At 36.0% G+C, this 20,342-nt stretch overlaps 1 protein-coding gene across 5 annotated transcripts in view; it reads right to left on the reverse strand.

Moving 5' to 3' along the window:
- Nucleotides 1-1,394: 1,394 nt before the first annotated feature.
- The window catches only part of TAPT1 (transmembrane anterior posterior transformation 1), a 39,398-nt gene continuing 20,450 nt past the window's right edge, over nucleotides 1,395-20,342 (reverse strand). For all 5 annotated transcript variants that reach the window (XM_048046954.2, XM_066995680.1, XM_013180259.3 and 2 more), the window contains 10 exons: nucleotides 17,660-17,795; nucleotides 16,953-17,050; nucleotides 16,727-16,796; nucleotides 14,975-15,055; nucleotides 14,313-14,422; nucleotides 12,682-12,741; nucleotides 11,370-11,438; nucleotides 9,967-10,043; nucleotides 6,212-6,372; nucleotides 1,395-3,503 (listed from right to left, as the gene is read on the reverse strand). In XM_048046954.2, the coding sequence (XP_047902911.2) occupies nucleotides 3,274-3,503; nucleotides 6,212-6,372; nucleotides 9,967-10,043; nucleotides 11,370-11,438; nucleotides 12,682-12,741; nucleotides 14,313-14,422; nucleotides 14,975-15,055; nucleotides 16,727-16,796; nucleotides 16,953-17,050; nucleotides 17,660-17,795 (1,092 nt within the window). In that variant the 3' untranslated portion in view covers nucleotides 1,395-3,273. The remainder of the gene's footprint in view (nucleotides 3,504-6,211; nucleotides 6,373-9,966; nucleotides 10,044-11,369; nucleotides 11,439-12,681; nucleotides 12,742-14,312; nucleotides 14,423-14,974; nucleotides 15,056-16,726; nucleotides 16,797-16,952; nucleotides 17,051-17,659; nucleotides 17,796-20,342) is intronic.

Consider the following 20,342-nt stretch of genomic DNA (forward strand, 5'->3'; position numbering starts at 1 on the left):
CCACTACATGCAGGAACATTTTCTTGAGATAGGCACGGTCCCGTTGCACTGCTTTCAGTGTTTATGTTACAGTCCCTCTCACACAAAACTATTTGCTTCCTCGGGGTCAGTGAAAGTAGCACAGCCCAGATTCCTAAGATAAAGCAGTGAGCCTGAAGCTTTATGAGAACACATTGTTTAGCAGTTGTGAAGAGCCCTTCTGAACCACGATTACCCAACTCTGACACAGCTGTACAACTCCTAGCTTACTCACAACGGAGTAACCCAATTGGTAAGACCAAGCATTGCAATGTTTCAGAGTTTCACAGCTTGACTACATTTGCACTAAAATTAAGTTGCATTCAGTCTCGTTTACAGCAACCGAAGATTCAGAACTGTACCCCCCGAGCTCAGCTGAGCTGCAATAGCAGCCACAACCAAGCAAATACTGGCTTTATCTAGTGACCTGAAGAAGTACGGTGACTTATAAAAATTAACTTCTAAATAAATAAACAGAATATAGAAAGAATTGCACCACAAAAAAAAAGTTAAAAAGTTTTCAAACTCTCCCAATTAAGATGCGAGCATTTGTGAAAACAATATGCTTGTGACTGTAAAACTACTTCGCTTGAGGGGAAATTCTGCTTGGCTGTGGAACATCTGAAAGGCTTCAAAAGATTAATAAAGTAATCCTATGGAAAACTGTTGTTACTTAATGCCTCCATAATGAATAATCCTCATTATGAATATACACTGTATTCAGTGCGTGCTTTTGGAATTAATTTGGCAACTGTGACTTTTGTTGAAGTATCACTGCTCGCATCAGAACTGTCCAGACTTTAATTGTGGAGGAATTTATGAATTGGAGAACTCCATTTATTCACTGCTTAACCTCTGATGATCTTATTTCCCTGTTAAGACGGAGCTTTACAAGAACAGCTGAAGAAATCATGAAGTGTATCTACAGGCTAGAAACTTGGTCTTGGTGTTTTGCTTCCCCCACTCTCCCCAACAAGCCCCCTTCAGTTCTGAGAGGACCGGCCAGGGTCAGAGGTGAAGCTGCAGCCTTCCATTAAAAACGTTCAGCTAGATATTCAAGGGGTCCCTGTTAATCACAAGTGAGAACATGAGAACAATTAGAGCGCTTGGAGCAAGAGAAAACAATGAAATTTCATGCCCAGTTGGGCCCCCACCAGACCTTCAGAGTTAAACAGAAAACGTTGCATTTGCAATGCCCCCTACTCAAGTATTCCTTTGAGGTATTTTGATCCATAAGTGAACAAAATCAGTGTTAAGCTTACACAACAAATGGAGATGTAACTGCTGTAACTGCTTTGGATCCAGTTACCATAATTAAACTGTAAAAACAAGGCAACGAAGGCTCCCATAGTAACAAAGAAGTGTTGACACTGTACTTTTTTAAACAAATATTACAAAATTGAATTTTATTGAGTTTCACACAAGATGCACTTATAAAATTGATACAGAATGACATTCAACAGAAAAAAATGAAAGCAATTCCAAGCTTCCTTTAGCAACTGCTAAATAATTCAAAAATAAGATACACCAAATTGACAGATAATCTGAATTTCAATGTGTGAACATCTCCAATTAGTAGAAAATACATCAAATTTTAAAGAATTTCAGATGTTTCCCCAGCACAAATCCTCTTCCTTTACTCTCATCCCTGAACAGTAACCACAGATTTTGGCCATTACTCCAGCCCCCCTCACTGGGAGAGGAGAGGCCGACAGACTGCAGCAAGAAGTTCCCACCAGAGCAGACGACACCAACCCGTATGGCAAAGCTACCTCATTACCGAGTCTGCTCGGATACATCATAATTCTGTGCAGTTGGCTCCAATTGCTAAACTAGCACAGTCCTGCAAGTTTCAGGGATTAACACATACATTAAACTCACATTTTATATTCGTAAACCAAATGAACTCCAGCTTTCCCTCTCTGACAAACTGTGAAACAGCGAAAAGTAAATTTGTCATCATTTGTTCAGCACTGAAGCACTGGTATGATGCTTTTCCTTAGGAAGTGAAGCTGGTGCTTACTTAAATATCTGAAAGGCATTAGAAGTTAATGCTGTGTTTTAACAACAATATATAAAGAATTTATCATCAACTGAAGGGTCTCTTTTGAGGCCTCAGTTTTGATCTGAAATTTATTTCGTTCTCAGCTTCAGGATTCCAAACCATCTTTCATCAATTCTCCCCCAACTGCTGCTCACACCAGAGAGAAGTAAGATGCATTGTAATGCTTAAATGCACTTTATAGATATAGCGCATCTCCTTACGTTTGGCTAAAACCAATCAACTGAAATGGGTAATTCTGATTTGATTGTCAGTAAGAACTTTTACAGGCATGTTCTCTGGCAAGTTAATACACAGATGTCATTCTTGCCAGAGTGAAATCCCAAAATGCAGTGTATTATTCCTCTCTGTTACATTAACGCCATACGTACAGTTCCAACGCAACACTTCTGCTTGCTGCAATTCACACTGCCTTTCCTCGACATATAGCTGTACCCCTCTTACTTTTTCATACAACAAGAAAAAATCCTCAGCTTTATAAAATTATTTTATAAATAATCTGCCTTGCAGGACACACAGCTGAACACAATGAATGATATGTTTCTTATCTGCCCAGTTAGGCAGGACCTTCACTGTATTTTGTGATCTTTCCTTGGTGTTTGGTATTTAGATAAAATAGTATGCAGTAAATATTTCATTTAGAGGCAATTTTTTATTCTGATTAGTTCAGATACATCTTGAAAAGATTTTTCTGTTGACAAGAGTAACTATCCTGACTTGCTGTTTTATGTGTTTGTTGAAATAAGCACAAGTTTTGAGATCTCTTTGCAGATGTTTAATAAAACAAGATAACTCGAAAGGCAAGCTTCCTGTCATGTTGTCATATATATCCAGGAATATCCTTACACTGGAGGAACCTTCTTAAAAGTAGTATGTTCTGGAAGCGTGGTTTCATAATGCAGAACAGGATTATGCTTTTTTCCCAGTTTATTTTCCAGAAAAGTGATACTGCAGCTCTGCCACCAGGCTAGAGACTCACGATCCACCACATTTTCCAAGAGGCAAGTTAAAGATTGCTTACTTGACCTGACCAGATACCAAGCCAAGTTACTTGTAGAAAGAAATTAATATTTTTGCCATTAATAATTTAAGTTTTTAAATAAATATTTATGTGCCTTTTTGGCAACTGTCCATTCTGGTAGCATCTGCTGTCCCAACAGCTCAGTATCCTTAGCACATCGATTAAAAAGATCTTAGTCAATTCTGTTTCCACAAATAGTGAACCTGTCTATCTCCAACAAGTCTTTCTTTGAAGACCTGTGTTTCAATTCTGAACTGTCTTGGCTTATATCTTTTTCTTCTCCGTCAGGAGTTGTCAGAAATTGATCGGAATTGCTTGTTACAAGTAAAGATGGCGTATTGTCTTTCTGATGCACGGGTTGATTGGTAACTGACGTAGATCGATTTTCATCTGTGGAAATTCCTGTTGGAAGAGGAGACAGTTACAAAGATAATCATGAATTTAACACAAACATCCTGATGCATTCTTAACATGTAGATTCTGCCAAAGCTGTCCTGAAAAAGTGTAATGCATCGAAGCAGCAGAAGCAACAGAAGAATGCTTTGTGGAAGCCAGGTAACATGAGTAACTACCAAGCCACCACCTCTTTAGTTTTAAGATACAACATCCTTTTTAGTCATTCTACTTTTCTGATTTGGTCAAGGATAAAAAAAAGAATTCTAAAGAACTTCAGAAGATAGTAAGAGCATAAGCAGTTGTTTTACTGAATCCTTTTGTGTTGTAACAAGTAGCCTGAAGTTGGACTCCGCATTCTTCTGCGGAGTCCATTTTTGTTGGCTTAGACAAGAAGATATTTGACAGTCCCTGTGTGAGTCACACAAGTATTTTCTACTGAAATCAAAGGAATTTCTGTAAAGGAGTTAGATGTGCTTAATCCTCTACATATGTCCAGCAAACCTCATTTCTCTAGGGCTGGCTAATAAATGGCTCACGCAGTGCTACGCACTTTAATAGTACTGGATTCTCTTTCTTCAGAGAAACTGAACATTGGCTCCAAAAAGTTCCAATACTGAATGAGATATTAATGAGCAATATCGATGTATTGTTTCCACATTTTGTTAAAGCATTTTAAAAATACATTAAAATGCACAGGCAATTATCAAGGAAATCGAATTTTCTTATTTACTCACTCCTCTTAAAAACTAATTATTGTTTCTAAAGGAACCTGAAGAAATCTGACTAATGTCGAGAATTTTACAGAATGATTCAAGGAAACAGTATTTGACAGAATGGCAGCACTACACAAATTATTCACTCCAAATAATTACTACAAAAACTTTCTTCTGTATAGGCTCCATTTGAAGGTAAATGGATTACTCCTCACAGTATTATACAAGTTAAAGGTACTAAATCTGCATCAAAAAAGGAAGAAAGTAATTCTAACTGTAGAGTTTTGTGACAAAGGTAAGCATTTTGCTAATCAAGCAGCTTCCACTGAAAACTGATCAGGCTACAAATGATTACCAGTAACTAGAACCTCCATTCTTCATGAGAAAGTACAAAATTTCATCCTTCAAAATTTTAAACTGTTTCTGTGGAAGAGGTAGGAATTCTTGTAAATAAGTTGACAATAAGCTGACTTACATTATAAGCTGATAGAAAGCACACCAGATTAATTCCTTTACTCTCATTCTAGTAAGAGATGAGTACAGAGTTTGTACAGAAAAAACTTGTTATGTCAGGCACAGGGATCAATGAATATTGCAGAGCCCAGTAATAACAATATAGACACTTAAAAGCCGGGGAAGGTGAAATCATTCTTTCATGTAATTGAGGTTTCTATTACATACAGAGATGTGAGAAGGTATAAAAACCTGACAAACTGTTGGAAATTGAGCTTCCTCATCGTTAATGGAAGTTAAGAATATTCTGAATAAAATCAGCAAGAGATTTTGGCTTGCCATTTTTTAATTACAAATTTTCCATTTTAGGAAAATGCAGTGTATGCCGACTGAGTTGGTGAAACTGCTGCTGCTTTAGCTAAAAATAGTCTTCAGGGTTTATTTACTGTAAATTTAAGGGTCAGTCTAAGTATGGCTTATTAAACCTTTTACGCAAGTGTAGTATTAGAATATTTAATTAAAACATTAGCATCAATATGACAGAGTTAGTTCTCTAGTGGAACACAAAAGACATTCAGACCAATTCATATTACATTCTTTCATAATGAAACTAAAGCAACTCCATGAATTTAAGCTATTTAAAAATAAACATCTGCACCACATTTCAGCCTGATGTGATTTGACACAGCTGAGAAGCAGGGATTTATGACTAACACTGACAGATTCTTAACTCTACTACTGCTGGCAAGACACTGACAACTAATAAGCACCTTACATTTCAAGCTGTTCAAGGCTTTGGCAAGCAACAGAGTGAACACAAAAGCCTCACTGTTAAGTTGTCTAGGGCTCTCATTGAACTTCGGAAGTTCTACAACTAGTTCTACAACTATTCACAACTATTGGAAGATATACAATCCAACTCAGCTGACTGACACAATGAAGGTTTGTTTCCTTTTGTAACTCGTCACAGGAATATCATATAATGCCCCAGTCCAATTATACAGTAACCATTAATGCTGAGCACCTATACAAGGAAGCCACACTGCACAGACTTGAAACAAAGTGGGTAGAGACAAGCTGAAATTCCTATTTAGATTTCATAAAGCTTTTTCATTTATGTGTTCATTTCAATTATAAACAATTATGCCTATTTTGTGCCATGTTTTACATTAATTTCCATAACAAATGGATGAAAGGCTTCCTTATTTAAATTTCACCACTACCAGAGATGTGTCAATATTTACTTGTGTAGTATTGACACTTCTATCACCTCCATATACCAGGGTGGGATTTCACTGGAGAGTGAGCATTTTTCATTTATAGAAGAGTACAGAAGAGTATTTAAGAGTATTATTTATTAAAAGACAATACGTGAACTAAAAGCAATAAATTCTATTTACTGACTTGTATTCACAACTGTGATACTGTACAATTAAGGTCTAGCAACAGGGCTACTGTGTAGTAAACAATGTTATACATCTGGTTTAATATTAAATTTAGTCTGAAAGCAATTTTATTACAGCTGAAAATAGAGTGAGACAGACTTACCATGGGTAGATTTAAACATGCTTTGTGGTTTGCCAGCTGACTTCCCTGGGGTGGCAGTTGGGACAGGATTGAATAATTTCTCCTCCATTTTTGCCTCCTTTACATATTGACACGATTTCCCCAGCAATACAATACTGTTAAGAACTTTTAGGGATATTAACCTGCATAAATAAAAGGATTTATTTATGTATTTGCATTACCAAGTATTAATATTAAAAAAATTGCATATGATTACTGCTGTCTTGGAACAATTAGCTAAGAAATTAAAACCCTTCAATAGCAAAAAGTAATTTCCTTTCCTTAACAATTTGTTTCAGGTTCAGCACTTAAAACCCTTCCCCCAACCTCCCCAGAAGGCATCTAGAGGAAAACACCAAGTTTAACGAAATGACAAGGACAGTTACGCAGTCATTTAATACATCAAATATTTAATCAAAGAATTAAAGAGGGCCCTCAACAGAGCAAGTCCAAATGAAATGCATTACTGTTAAATCTGTAGCCTTAAGTGTACTCAGACGAGGATTAGTAGTGGACTTTGAAACCTAAGAACACACATATAGCTTCCATAAATTACAGACTAATCAAACAAAGTCCTTTTAGGTATCTCAACAGACAGTCCATTAAATTCAACAAAACCAAGAGGGAGCACTGCAGTATCATCGCAGTACAATGCAGTTGATAGCAGATTCCTTTTCTGTTTTCACTAACTTGCAGCACAAATGTCAGCAAATCAGTGAAGTCCCTTGCACCTGTTGTCTCTGAAGAACAGGGAGTCATCTACCATCAAGCACTTTCAGATTTACAGTTCAAATAAGCTTTGTAAAATCTAACTTCCATTAGTGGTATTGCACGACATGCAGGCCAACATCCACTCCAGAGGTGAAAGCAGCAGCAGAGTAACAATGAAGTAGCCATCTATTCCCTGTAGGATCAATTATAAATATTCTCTACGTAAATCAACCTACGTAATAAAAGCAAATCAAATGCAGATGCGCTTTATTCTCCACTCTCTGAAAACCTGTTTATTTTGGACATTGCTAACAGACTAAAACGAAGACCTGAGGATAAGTGACCATTCGGAAATTAAAATCCACGGAGCAGTCTGACTGCTGAATCACAGTGGCCCCCAAGGACACCTGAGCAGCAACTTCACTATCTCTGACTGCATTAATGTAATCACAACTCGTCAAACAGAAAAACAAAATACATCCCATTTTAAAGGAAATTTTATGTAACACATTTATTTTTAGAAGAAATTTAGAGAAATGGAAGAACGGAACAGAGCATACGAGACTACCTTCATCATCCAGAAGTACATTTTAGTATCCAAGCAACCACAGAGATTATTTTATAAAAGTTAAAAGCCATGACTCTACAATTTTATTAGGTTATTGGGACTGACTTTGTTTTTAAGAGTTGAAAAAAGATGTTAAGAAGTTTTTCCTACATATTTTTTTAATGTAATACATACTGTAAACATCTACTGTCTCAGAATGAAAGCATGATCTAAGTCGAATTTAATAACATCAGAAATTAAGAAAGGCATAAATCAACATTTCAACATTTCAGGTTCTCCTGGAAAATTATGCAAGAGTTTCTAGCAATTCTCTTTCATTCCTTCCTGCCAGTCCACCCCAGGCTCAAAGTTCTAACCACCAAGGAAGTTTAAAACTATTCAAAGTCTTTGAAAAATAAAAGTCAAGTTTCTGGACAACACTCTGTAAGGCGGTAACTTAGAGACTTACAGTTGTTAAATACCAACACAAAACAACATCCTCTGCATTGTAGTCTCAATCTTTTGCCAAGCTGTTTCAGATTTGATCACAGAGTTTCTCACAGACCTATACTACACTAACCTGATGCAAAACTGAAATTCATGTTCACAACTCCAATTACTCAGAAGATGCAAGAGGTGAGTTAGCTCCAAACCTGAGATCATGACAGAAGCTAGAATTTGTTCTCACTTTTCAATAAGGAAAAATTACAAGTTTTATTATTCTTGTAACCTAGAAGTTTTAACTTTCAAACTGCAGGCTTGAACACAGCCCAAGAAAATCTTTTTGGTCCAAAGCTCTAAAGAAAACCCTCATTGTTGCCTCTTTCCCCATTCTACAACTCCCCCCTATTCCAGCAAGTGTGCTTGTCCTTGACTGCACACTACAGCTTCCCCATAGACTAGCAACTATGCCTTCAAAGAGCAGTGTTTTATCCGGCATGTTAATCACGTTACTTCTTCCTGCCCTCCATCCTCCAAGCCACGGAGACTGAGAAAATTCCATAACTGCTGCAGGAGAATGGTAGATGTAGGGAAGAATCACATATATGGAGAAGAAAATCACAACACTGAGCAGCAGTATGAAGGTGCTGAGCTTGGTCTACCACAGCATGAATGTGATGGTCAGGGGCTAGTGCTTTCAATTATAAAGGGCTGGCTTCAAAGGGAACGTGTCACACTCTGGGGAAAAACTCCAAGTGTGATGCAGAGGACTACAGCTAACAGTTTAACATTTGGCCTATTTACAATAGCTTAAAGTCCTAGCTATCCTGCATTAAAGAGTCTCTATGCTGATTACTACCTTTTTTGCAGATCTAAGAGTCACATAAAACAAATGGGTATGACATCATTCTTTTCCTAAATTACTGTAAAACAGCAAACTCCTCTCTTCCAGCATCCCTGAAGAACTTCTGCCCCAGATCTAAAAATTCTTCCACTATCCAAGCTTTGATGCCTTCAGCTGCAATCACAGCTAGGTGGAACACTGGAACAGATAATCCCTCCATGCTATAGGCAAACCTGAAGAGCCATGCTGTGAATTACCATATGGATAAAGGATATCCAAAGTTTCTTTGTGCTGCAGCTATTTGAACCACTTAATCCTTTATGGTCAATTTTAGGAGGAATTGATTGTTCTAACATCAATCAGTACTCCGAGACGACAAATGCTCACACAGTTCAGTATGCAACTTTCCTAGAGAAAGCTCATCACCATATAGTCTACAGCATGTCCCTCAAGACGGGCAAACTAGATTGGATTTAAAGCACAACTAAATGCATCTCATCTCAGGCTGGTAAGAAATTAAGGATAACACAAGCGTAAGCTGATGTGGCAGAAAGGGGATACTTGCAGGTCATTTCTTTTAGGAATATTCTTTCCTGTCACCGTTTTTTGTTAGCTAATATTACTTACTAACCCCACCCTCCTTTGAAAGGTGAGTCTCTCATCTTGCATTTATGTATATTCTTTCGTTAAAAAACAACAACAACAACAAACATGCTTTTAACTACCAGAGAATTATAGACTGGTTTAGGTTGGAAGGGACCTTAAGAATCATCTAATTCCAACCCCCCCCCCCCCGCCATGGGCAAGACAGAATTCATGATCTATCTGCTCAGAGCACTGAACTTGGTGGCTACCACTGTGCATATTGCCTCTTTTGTTCTTTTCAAGGGTTTTTCACTGCTTCAAATTAAATTTCTCCCTTTATTCAAAGGGATGGCATTTGTCTGTTGTCATAAATTCTTTCCATTACCTTTCCAGAAATTATTTTCACTACTTCAGTAACTTATTGAAGGCTATAATCCCCAAATACAGGGACCAATCCAAGCTTTTTCAAATTCAGTTTATAAACAGAAGCATTTTACATTTAATTCTATTCAATATAAGTGGTGTTTACATGTATATCCAGATGTATCAACAGAAACTTTTTTCACATCTGATCACATAATGGTAAATATTTTGTGTGCATTTACTTACCCACAGTAAAACAGCACAACACAAAGATAAGCTAAGACTCCTTGTACTTTTATCGAGCTTGTTACGACTCTGATGAGCTGTTTTAAGGATAAAAGTTAAACGGTTATACCATACAGTACATAATTATTAATCAAATATTCTAACAGACCTTTTATTATTGGATAAATACAAGACAAAAGTAGAAACAGTTATGTTAATAGTAATTTAACATTCCCCTTGACAGTGCTGACTACTCAAGATTTTGGTTTGAATAAATACTGTACCAGTATCTAGTTAAAACTTTGCCAAAACTGTATTCTATCAATGTTTACCTCAATGCTAATTACTACATAAAATAACAAACCTAAAAACCTCTCCAAAAGTCAAGGGCTAGAAGCTGAATTAACAGTCAAGAAATGCCAACATGGTAAGACAGAATCATAGCGTTTCACACTACACAAAACGTTCTGAATACGGAATTGTCTTGTGGACTAGATAGATGGACCACAAGTTGCAGTGACAGAAGATCCTGAAATCTGATTTTACTTCAGTATTTCACAGCTAGGGCTCCAACATAGCAAAACTCTTCAGTTTGTGTTAAAATCTCTTAGTATCAAGGATAACATCTAAGAACACAATTAACTAGAAAAAGGTATTTCAATCCAGTTCTCACTGGATGTGCTTTTATTTAGTGAAATAAATGATTATAGTCATAGCTTTTCTTTATTAAAAATTCTGGAATACAAACTAGGCAGAGACTGTCAATAGTATTTCTCCCCCATCCATTACAATTAAAAGTTAATTCACACTGACAGTCTTCCAGGGCAATTATGTATTAGCATCTTTGTTTGCAAAGTGAGTACACATTCCCAGTGCTATGATGACTACTGCTTGTCTGTGTGTGGGGTGGGGAACGTCACAGCAGCTATTTACAGACAACATTCTGTAGTAGTTAATTCAGAACAGATAGCATATGGACACAATTCCAATAATGTGATTCGTTTTATAGCAGCATGCCCATGTAACAGGGTCAACTGTTTCAGAATCATACATTCAGGAAATCTTAGAAGCACAGTGTCCCTGTACAAAAGAAAATTCAGCCATTTAGCCATTACAAGGACAACCACAAGGACTCCTACAAGAACCTAAAAAACCCAGCACATTACTGCTAACCTTCTGGCAACCAGCTGCTTTGACTATTCTGAATGAATGAACAGGATACTTGCCAAAAGGAATAAATGTTTAGTAAGCACAGATGTAGTTTAATTCCATTGCAACAATCCAAGTGCCCATGAATTCTATAAAATTAATATGTATTAAACTTTCTATGAAAGGCTGATAAACACTAACTCATTTGTGAAGTTGTAATTAGTATGTGATACAGGTTACACTGAATACTAACTCAACCTCGTAGTATCACTTACTAAAACAGCCAGTGGAAGAGGAATAAAACCCATTCTTCTGGAAACTGAATCACTATAATCTGTATATGCCTAGAAAAAATAGAGAAAGAATAGAATTATTCATGCAAAGAAATGAGCTTATTTTAGCTTAGCACACCCTCTACATAAGGACTGATCTGCACTAAAAACACTATAGTGGTATAAAGCAAATTCATATTTTGAAATGCAAGTGCAGATAGTTATACTCACTGACAAAAAAAAGTAATACTATCGTGACTGGTAAGATTAGCTTCAGTACTCCAAATCAACAGCAACTGGAGTATAATATAAATCTCTTTATCAAGAGCAATTAGGACACTGAATCCAAACATGCTAAATTTCATCTGTAGATTGTTATGAGCTTAGGGACCATCTTTGTACTAATTTGACTTTGATCCTCTAGTATTATACAGAAAAACCCACAACAGGGATAAAAATGCAATTATCATGCTATCAATTTTAAATCATTCTAAAACCATCTATAATTAGCCTAAGATAACAGTCTTAAAACCATTGCAAAAAAGTGTGTTTACATTTGTACTCCTAAAACACAACTACTCTGCATGAGAACACTCATAGGTTATTGAAAGCCATGCTGAAGTTAGGTAGCATCACATAGGTGTGTGGTAACCAAAGGTAATTTCTTTATTAGGTATAATCAATACATTCCCTAGCAATAGCTATTGAACATACCCAAGAAAACTATCTGAATTGTTGTAAGTAATAAAGTTAATTAACAGAGCACCCATCTAGAGCGCTCATGAACAGTTAGAGACTCATTCACGAGAGCTATGCTGTAAATAGCACATCAAAACACAGTTCTCATAAAAAACACACGCAGTCTGTGTTCTGTAAATACCCATGCCACAGCAGTAACATGCATGGTACAGATATCCATACACTAGCTATGGAATATTGTATTTTGATCTTGCAGTTAAAACAGCACAAAAAGATCGGTCTTTTAAAAGTATCTTAATACCTTTCTAAGTTTGCTTACTTTCCCATATATCTCCAAAATGTCGAAGTTGTTACAACCCTCCACTGACCGTATTTGGAAGAGACTTCTCAACACTGTGTTAAATAAAGTCTGAACTGACCCAAATAACCAGATAAAAATAAAGTAAGTTATAAGGAAATATTCCTGTTAACTCTTATTAAAGAAGGCAGAGCACAATTTCAGTGTTGTAGGAGTGAAATTATTCTGTAAGTACTTCTTTTTAAGTATTTGTTCCAATATGCCACTATAACAATTATATTAGTTAATACAAGAAAATGCCTTTGTTTTCAGGCTTACATTTTTCTGTCGACTGCTAACAAGGTCAAACGCAAGACTGGCTCTGTACTCACTGTAGACCTGGAAAAAATCCAGCACATTGGATGCACGATTAACATGGTTAACACACTACAGAAGCAACTGAATTAATACAATTTCTCTAAAAATATTATAAACAGTTATGTACAGACTGAAGGAGTCAAGCCCAGCTTTCCTGAGGTTCAGCTACACCCTTCAGATGAGTCTGTATTTCTGTAGTAACATACATACCTACAACAAATAAGACTGCAATGCTTTCAGAATTGAATGAGATTGTAAAGCTTTTATGGAATTTGAAGATAATCAACACCACACAGTAAGAAAAATCACATTTACTTTTCTCCCTAAGAGTTATCATTTGTTTTAAACATGTGAGGTATAGTATTGGGATCAAATTAAACAAACGAGCGAGCTTACATACTAAGCAAGTGATCCCATGAAAAAAGAAAATTTTATCAGGAAGATGAAGAACGCTTTTCTCTTTCTTTTTCAAACAGCTCTGCCCATTAATACAGAAAAATAAGGGGAAGTTGCCTGGAAGGGCAACTTGCATAGGAGGTGCTCAAAACTTCTGAAAAGCTTCACCTAGCACCCCCATGTCATTGTAACTTCATGCAAAAAAAAAAAAAAAAAAAAAACAAGGTTTGTTAGATGAACTTCACAAAACTATCACCTGCTACCCTCCACACCCCAAGCTGTTTCAGCACACATCTTCGGCTACCATGACTTCATTATTTCTCTTTCCTGTACTCTAAATGAAAGTAGGGCATGCATAAACGCCTCTGGCATAAGGGAGCTTATTAAGTACATTATTAAACTTGTTTCTACACCACACAATGTAGTTACTAGAGATGGTGGAAGTGATAGCACTTCCAAGTTTTGACCTCATTTCCTGAAAAGTGGTTTTAATAGCGAAAAAACTCTAAGTCATCTCTTTGCAAATTTATCAAGTGCATTTGACTTCACACAGTGCACAAGACAAATGGCCAGTGTATCATGCCACACTACACAAATAATGACCTCACCTACTGCTTTAAAAGAAGGACTGCATAACATACGGTCTATGAAATTACAGGAGTGGAAAACTGATGGATAACCTACTTCATATTTGTGCTGCAGAGACAGTACAAAAGTGCTCCTGATTTCAGATTCCACCTTTAACATGCATTCAAGAATAGAGATTCAGAAGCCTCAAGATCTGTTCCCCCCCCCCCCAGGGCCTGAATTATAACTTTTTTTTTTTAAAAAAGACATACAAGCTCTGTCGAGAATGTAAAACATTAAACTTCCTTCAATTTATCTAGAGACCACATCACAAAATTATCTGCCAGTTATGTGAATTGTGGTTATTTTGTGAACTGTTAACACAATACTTTCAATAACTCACAGATCTGCAACTACCACTTTAGGAGCAGAGGCGTTTGTTGCACGTTATAAAGATCCTCAGAAATGTATTGTATCAGGAAGTTACCAAGCTTTTTCAAATTGTATCTTATACATGAAAATAACCAATTGTTGCATTTTCTGTACTGAAACAGGATTTTAATATTTAAAAAATAGCAGAATAAACTACAACTTAAAATAGCATTTAGCAAGCTAAACAAGATACCTACATCTGCTGTGATGTCATTGAATTTTGTTATAAACGCATGTTTCACAATATCCACTGCAATTTCTGAAGCAACCACCATGCAAACATCTGGGAATAACACCCAAAGATGATCTGAAGGTTGGGAAGAAACAAGTTAGACCATTTAATTTGACTCCAGTATACAAAATGACAAGATCTTTTGTTCAACAGTCAGAAATCCTCAAGTGTCCAAAGCAGCGTCTGTAACTTTACCTCCCCACTCAACAGTACTATACAATTAACACTACAAATAGGATCAGATTCAAAAGCCTCAACATTATAAAGGCTTATCTTGACCAGGAACACGGTCTTTGCAAATACTGGATAGTAGGTGTTAAGTATACATAAGGAACTGACCAAGTGCCTGTAGCTGTAACCTCTTAGGTGCTTAAGGTAAAATTTAGGTAGCGAAACACTGAAGCGAAACACACCACACAGACCTAGACTCGCTCAACGTTATTAAAGTTTAAACATTTTTATTAATATGAAGCCTAACTTTTTAACCAATATTTGTTCAATACTGTGTTAAAAATCCTAAGTATAATCAATATTAAATTATGACTTGAGATATTTACAGTTATTTACTGTTACTTAACACACAGGAATTTAGCATTTTCTATTTTATTTTTCTATCGGTTTACTTACCTGGATTCCATGAGAACTGTTCCATATTTCTTAGACATACAATTAGTAGCAGCACATAATTGGTGAACCTCTCTTTTATATCTAGTTAGGAAAAAAAAAGATGTCAACTCCAAACAAATATTTACCTACATAAAACCACAGAATGAGTGAGTATTTGTCTATCATTTACTATGTCTTGCATTATACAACCTCTTTCACAAGAAATTTGATCAGGTTTGATGGGGGGAGGGGGGGGGGAGATGCTGGGAACTTCACCAGAGATAGGATCTCTGCAGCACCCACCCAATGCAGCATCAAATTGGGGTTCCCACCATCAGAACGAACAAAAGATTTCATAACTTGCTATCACCTTTTCCAGTATGTTAATAAAATAGTTATCTTTCTTGATAAAGTTCCTGCCTTTCTTGTGGGATCCGAAAAGAAACAGCACCTCCTGGTGCAAGAACAGAGACAAAACACCTGTCGTTTCAAGTTAATTAGCAAGGCAAATTTCACTTTCTACAGATCTTGGATATGAAAATTACTATATACTGGGTCCTGTAGTACAGAAAAAAGGTTTCAAGCCAACTACTACACCTTATTTAGAAGATTTCTTCCTAGGCTTTTATATTGCTGCATTAGAAGGGAAGAGCTGGATACATCAGCTCAGTCATCAGAACTGTAAGAACGAAGAAGCCGTCAGACCTGGGGTGGAGTCCTATGACTTGACCTCCCAGACCAGGCAGGGAGATTTTTTACTTCTGTACCCAATTTCCAGAAATGATCCATGCAGATTGCTTCAGTAAGCACATTTTTTCGTATATTAAAAAACCTTCCTGCAACTGCATTACTGAATAATAGGATAACATTTGAAGCGTAACAGCACCACAAATTGCTAAGTCTGAAGACGTTTCTTGACAAGACTTTTCAGTTATTTTCACTGAATACTGATTTAATGAAAGCTTAAGAAAAGTGTTTTCTGCCAGTATTTTAGTAATCAACATCACTTTTAGATATTTTCACTGTAAAGTTAAATATTTTTAATTAAAAAAATGTAAGTGTTTAAGAAGTGGAATAAAAATACGTATTAGCATAGGATAAACTTCTTGTCAAATCCTGCCAGTAAGAGTATTTTTTGGCTTTAAAGAACTTTCAAGAGGAAGATTTAAATTTAGTGTTATTTTTTCTGCTTTGTGATATAGTTAAGTTTCTGTGTAAACAGTCTTTCATTTAAAGGATCACAAAACAATTTAACACTTGCATTTATCATCATTGCAATTTGCAGATGAATGAGATAAACACATCAGCAGTCAGATTTCAAAATCTGAAGCAAGCCTGATGCCTTGAAAAAAATGAAAACAGTGCATTTTCAAACAAACTGCTGCTTTTCTGTTTGTTTTTTATATACTACAGTTGGGTTCTCTTGTTTGAAAAATCTAGTTGGAATGAAAAAATATATTCTGTATCTCTATTTGTATAAATACTTTTGAACAGATCATATGCACAATACAAATTTGCATTTTTTATGTAATAACCCTATTGGCTGTGTGCTAAATTTGTTTTAGCACCTCAAATAAAAACTAGCTATTCAAGGAAAAATAGCGTTCTTAGAAATAGAATCACATTTTTGTCCTATTGAGACAATATGGGCGATCAAGAATTCAAGTCAGAATGATCACATTCATCAAATTAAAGCTGTTTTCACACTAATATTGAATAAACAAGATCAGCCTCTTATTTCACATTTTCCCCGATTAGCACAGCCATACATACCGCTATTTGACATTTGAAAAAGATTGTTCTTCTCAAACTTCTTGAAAACACTTCCTTTTATTTCAACGAACTGCAATTTTTAAAAGCAGTTATTTAGTTTCTATTGAAAACAAACTGGTGCAAGCAAATCAGACAATCAAATAATCTGAAAATTGACAGTGTGCTACACTAAAATGAAGGATGCTGAAAAATTTAGGGCAGCTGTATAACAAAGCTACATACTTACATTATTGGACATCATGATGGTAAGCAATGATTTATTGTGAGAGTTGAAGGCCACATTGAGGGTTGTTGCTTGAACCATTATAAGAATGGCATGCAGGACTGTAGATAGCAGGGTTAAGGAAGCATATTTGGAAATAATTTTTCTGCACAAACAGCACTGAACAGCATCAAAACTTGATTTCCTATTTTACTTTCAAAGTTAAACAACCAAAAGAGTTTCTATCCATCAACCTAGGTTTGCAGCAAGACAGTACTTAAATCTACGTAGTGTACACACAGTGCTTTACAGCATGTAGTAATTATGCTTTCTCATCCTGAAAGAGCCCAATCAAACAGGAGAACTGTAATATTACCTGAAGGGGAAAAAAATCAGCCTAAAGATTCCACAGGCAATGGGGGAAGGTACAAGAATTCTGAATTAATCAATGTATATATTTATTTACAGATCATTTTTATCAGTTCACTGTAACGTTACTTCACACATGCATTTCTCCCTTTATTTCAAGGGAATGTTTTCAACTATGTTTCTACCATTCCACTATCTTAAAGATCCTGTGACCCAAAATACTCAATCACAAAACAGTAACCTAATTTTCCACGAAGTATCCAGCTACTGTTTTTTATTTGAGTCCCTGAGTATTAAAAAAGATGTCTGCTACTGAAATGAAATACCGTTACGAAGTATTTTTTTTTTAAAAAAAAGGATACAGACATACAGCACTGCCATGAAGAAGTGAGGAATCACACCTATATGGGCTCTTTTTCTTTCCTTCGGTTCTGTAGCTGTCCAGTAAAGAGCATCCAAAATATCTTGTCCAAATGAAGAAAACAAACGATCAGCCACCTAAACAAGAAGAACTTTTTACTGCCTTCCAGCAATATTTTTCTCTAAGACACTTGAATATGCCAGTGTAAGTACAGCTCAACCTAAAAAACATTTCACATGAGTTTTCAACTCTTTTTGCTATCATCCCACTCTCAATTTCACAGTTAGATGGGTCCTTTCATATATTCAGCAACTTATTTTATCTTTCAAGTTTATTTTCCCCTTTTCAACAGTATTCACAATATGAAACCATATAGTATTTATCTTAGATGCTTCCTTGGAAGACATCCAAGTACAGTTCAAACTTCAGCCTTTAATAAAACAGTATGTCTGTTGCATCAAACCATTGCTAAAAATTTTTGCAAACCATTTTTCCCCAGACTCTGTGACTTAACAGGGAAAAAAAAATGAATTTTGAATGCAGGACAGGAAATATCAGCTCACAAGTACAGAAAAGACTTAAGTTAGATTTGGCTGTATTGTTTTCTTACAGCTTGGAATGAGGTACATACTCAATACAAATCTACGGATAAAGCAAAAATCAAAGTTAAAAATACTGCAGCAACACTAAAAGATATAGAGGGGCTGGAAATTCTGCCAAAAGCAGATATTTAAAAAACAGAAAAAACACCTGCAAACGTCTGAAGTTTAACTAAAAAGAATATATGTACATAGGAAAAAACGTAGCAGTAATTCTAAAGGTAGAAAAAATATGGACAGAAAACTGAGCTTGTAATTCAGTAACACAGCAAGAAAGGTCACAAGGAATTACACCAGCTCAACACTTCCTAACTAGCAAGCACAGAAAAGTGAAAATGATTAGAAAGAAATGCTTTTTTTCTGCCTATATACTCAAGTTCAATAGTTTTTAAATTGAGCTGCACATAGATCCAGAAAAAAAATCACTTTAAAAATTAAATTCAGTATTACAAGTCACGTGTCTGGCTAAAATAGAAAGCATTTTTTACTGCTTACTAACCCAATCAAAATGAAACGGTTAAGTATGAAAACCGATTACCTCTACTTAAACAAAACTGATATTTCTTACTGTCTTTCTGTAAGATGACAACTTTGGGCATATTAAAACAGCAGACAGCAATACAGAACTGACTGCAAATATTGAACCACGCCCCGTTAACTAGAAAATAAATTCTAAAGACAACATCAGTAAACAGGTCTCACATCATTTCCCAACTTTGTTAATTAACAGAGTTCCAAAGGTAAGTATTCTAAAAGGGATACAAATAGTATGTTTTAACTTATTTGAGCCAACATTCAAATTTCCTGAAATATGAAGGCTGAATAAAAACAATTTACTGGGTGTCTCAAGCAAGCTCTACTTTAATCTTTCAACTTTTAACTTAATCTTTTAATTAACTTGAATGTTACTCTTTAATCATCACCTATGAAAACAAAATGAATCATGAGCTGATGCATTATCGTAAATCTGAAGTTCAAAAAAACATCAGTTTGAGAGATATTTACAATGGCATTGTTTTCGGCTTGTAAATTTTGTAAATTAAAGTGGTCCGCCTTGTTTGGCTCCTGCTCGTTGTGACAACCCACTGAGTAAGTACACCTGTTGTAGTAATTCCTGCCACAGAATGCTTAGAGTTTGGTAAGTTTTTGTCAACAATATTGTGAGGGGTTTAATAAATAAAATGGCGGCTTTGATTTCCTTTTTATTTACGCAAGTCCTGTTTCTTATCTGGTATGATAAAAAAATTAAAACCCACCACACAATATTGTTGTCTGCTCTTCCGAATGTGACTTACCTAAACCCTACATGCCGGCTCCAGGCTCCAGCCGAATTCCGTGGTGAGCGGTGTCACCAGCATAACGCACACTGGGGCTTCACAAGGAGCAGGAGCCGGTGGGTCTGAATCTAAAAAAGAAAAGTGCCATTTAAGCCAATTGTGCTGAACGCTCCCCTTAGGCTGGCTACTTGGAGCATTCTGCACATAATTTGAAGATGTTGCATCCCTCATATCTGTCCCTGACAGTGTTCTCAGGACATGCTAACAGCCGAAAACATTAGTACATTGTAAACATCTCTGTAGCTCAGTGATTAAATTAAAGAGATTTTTCGATTTTGAAAACTTGTGAAAAATGTAAAGTTTATTGCTTTAAAAATGCATATTTAACAGCTGCTAAAAAAATCTCATTTCTTGTGTAAGTAGTCGACTTGTAATGAAATTCACTGAAGTAGTCTAAGCAAGTGAAAGAACAACCTGTTAAAGCTGACAATCTATGAAGTTTTTCAGTGGGATTCCGTGCCATTTTTTGCCGATTCTATGGCTGCAACTTATTGCTGTAAGAAAAAGCCCCTTTAAAAATATGTCCTTTGTTTTGACATGTCAGGTTTCATGAGACACCGTGGTAATTAAATATGATTTCCAACTTCCCACTTCTAAGTAAGTTTTCTAATAACTATAGTAACTATGCATTGTAACATTTCCGTCTTTCTGCCCCTCAGTTAGGGAAGGGAAACTCAGGTACCACTTCTTGAGACACACTTTGGGTTCTGTCAAAATAGCAAAGAAACTCAGCTCATCATTCAAAAGG

This window comes from Anser cygnoides, chromosome 4 (assembly GCF_040182565.1).
Source record: "Anser cygnoides isolate HZ-2024a breed goose chromosome 4, Taihu_goose_T2T_genome, whole genome shotgun sequence".
NCBI classification, from domain to species: domain Eukaryota; kingdom Metazoa; phylum Chordata; class Aves; order Anseriformes; family Anatidae; genus Anser; species Anser cygnoides.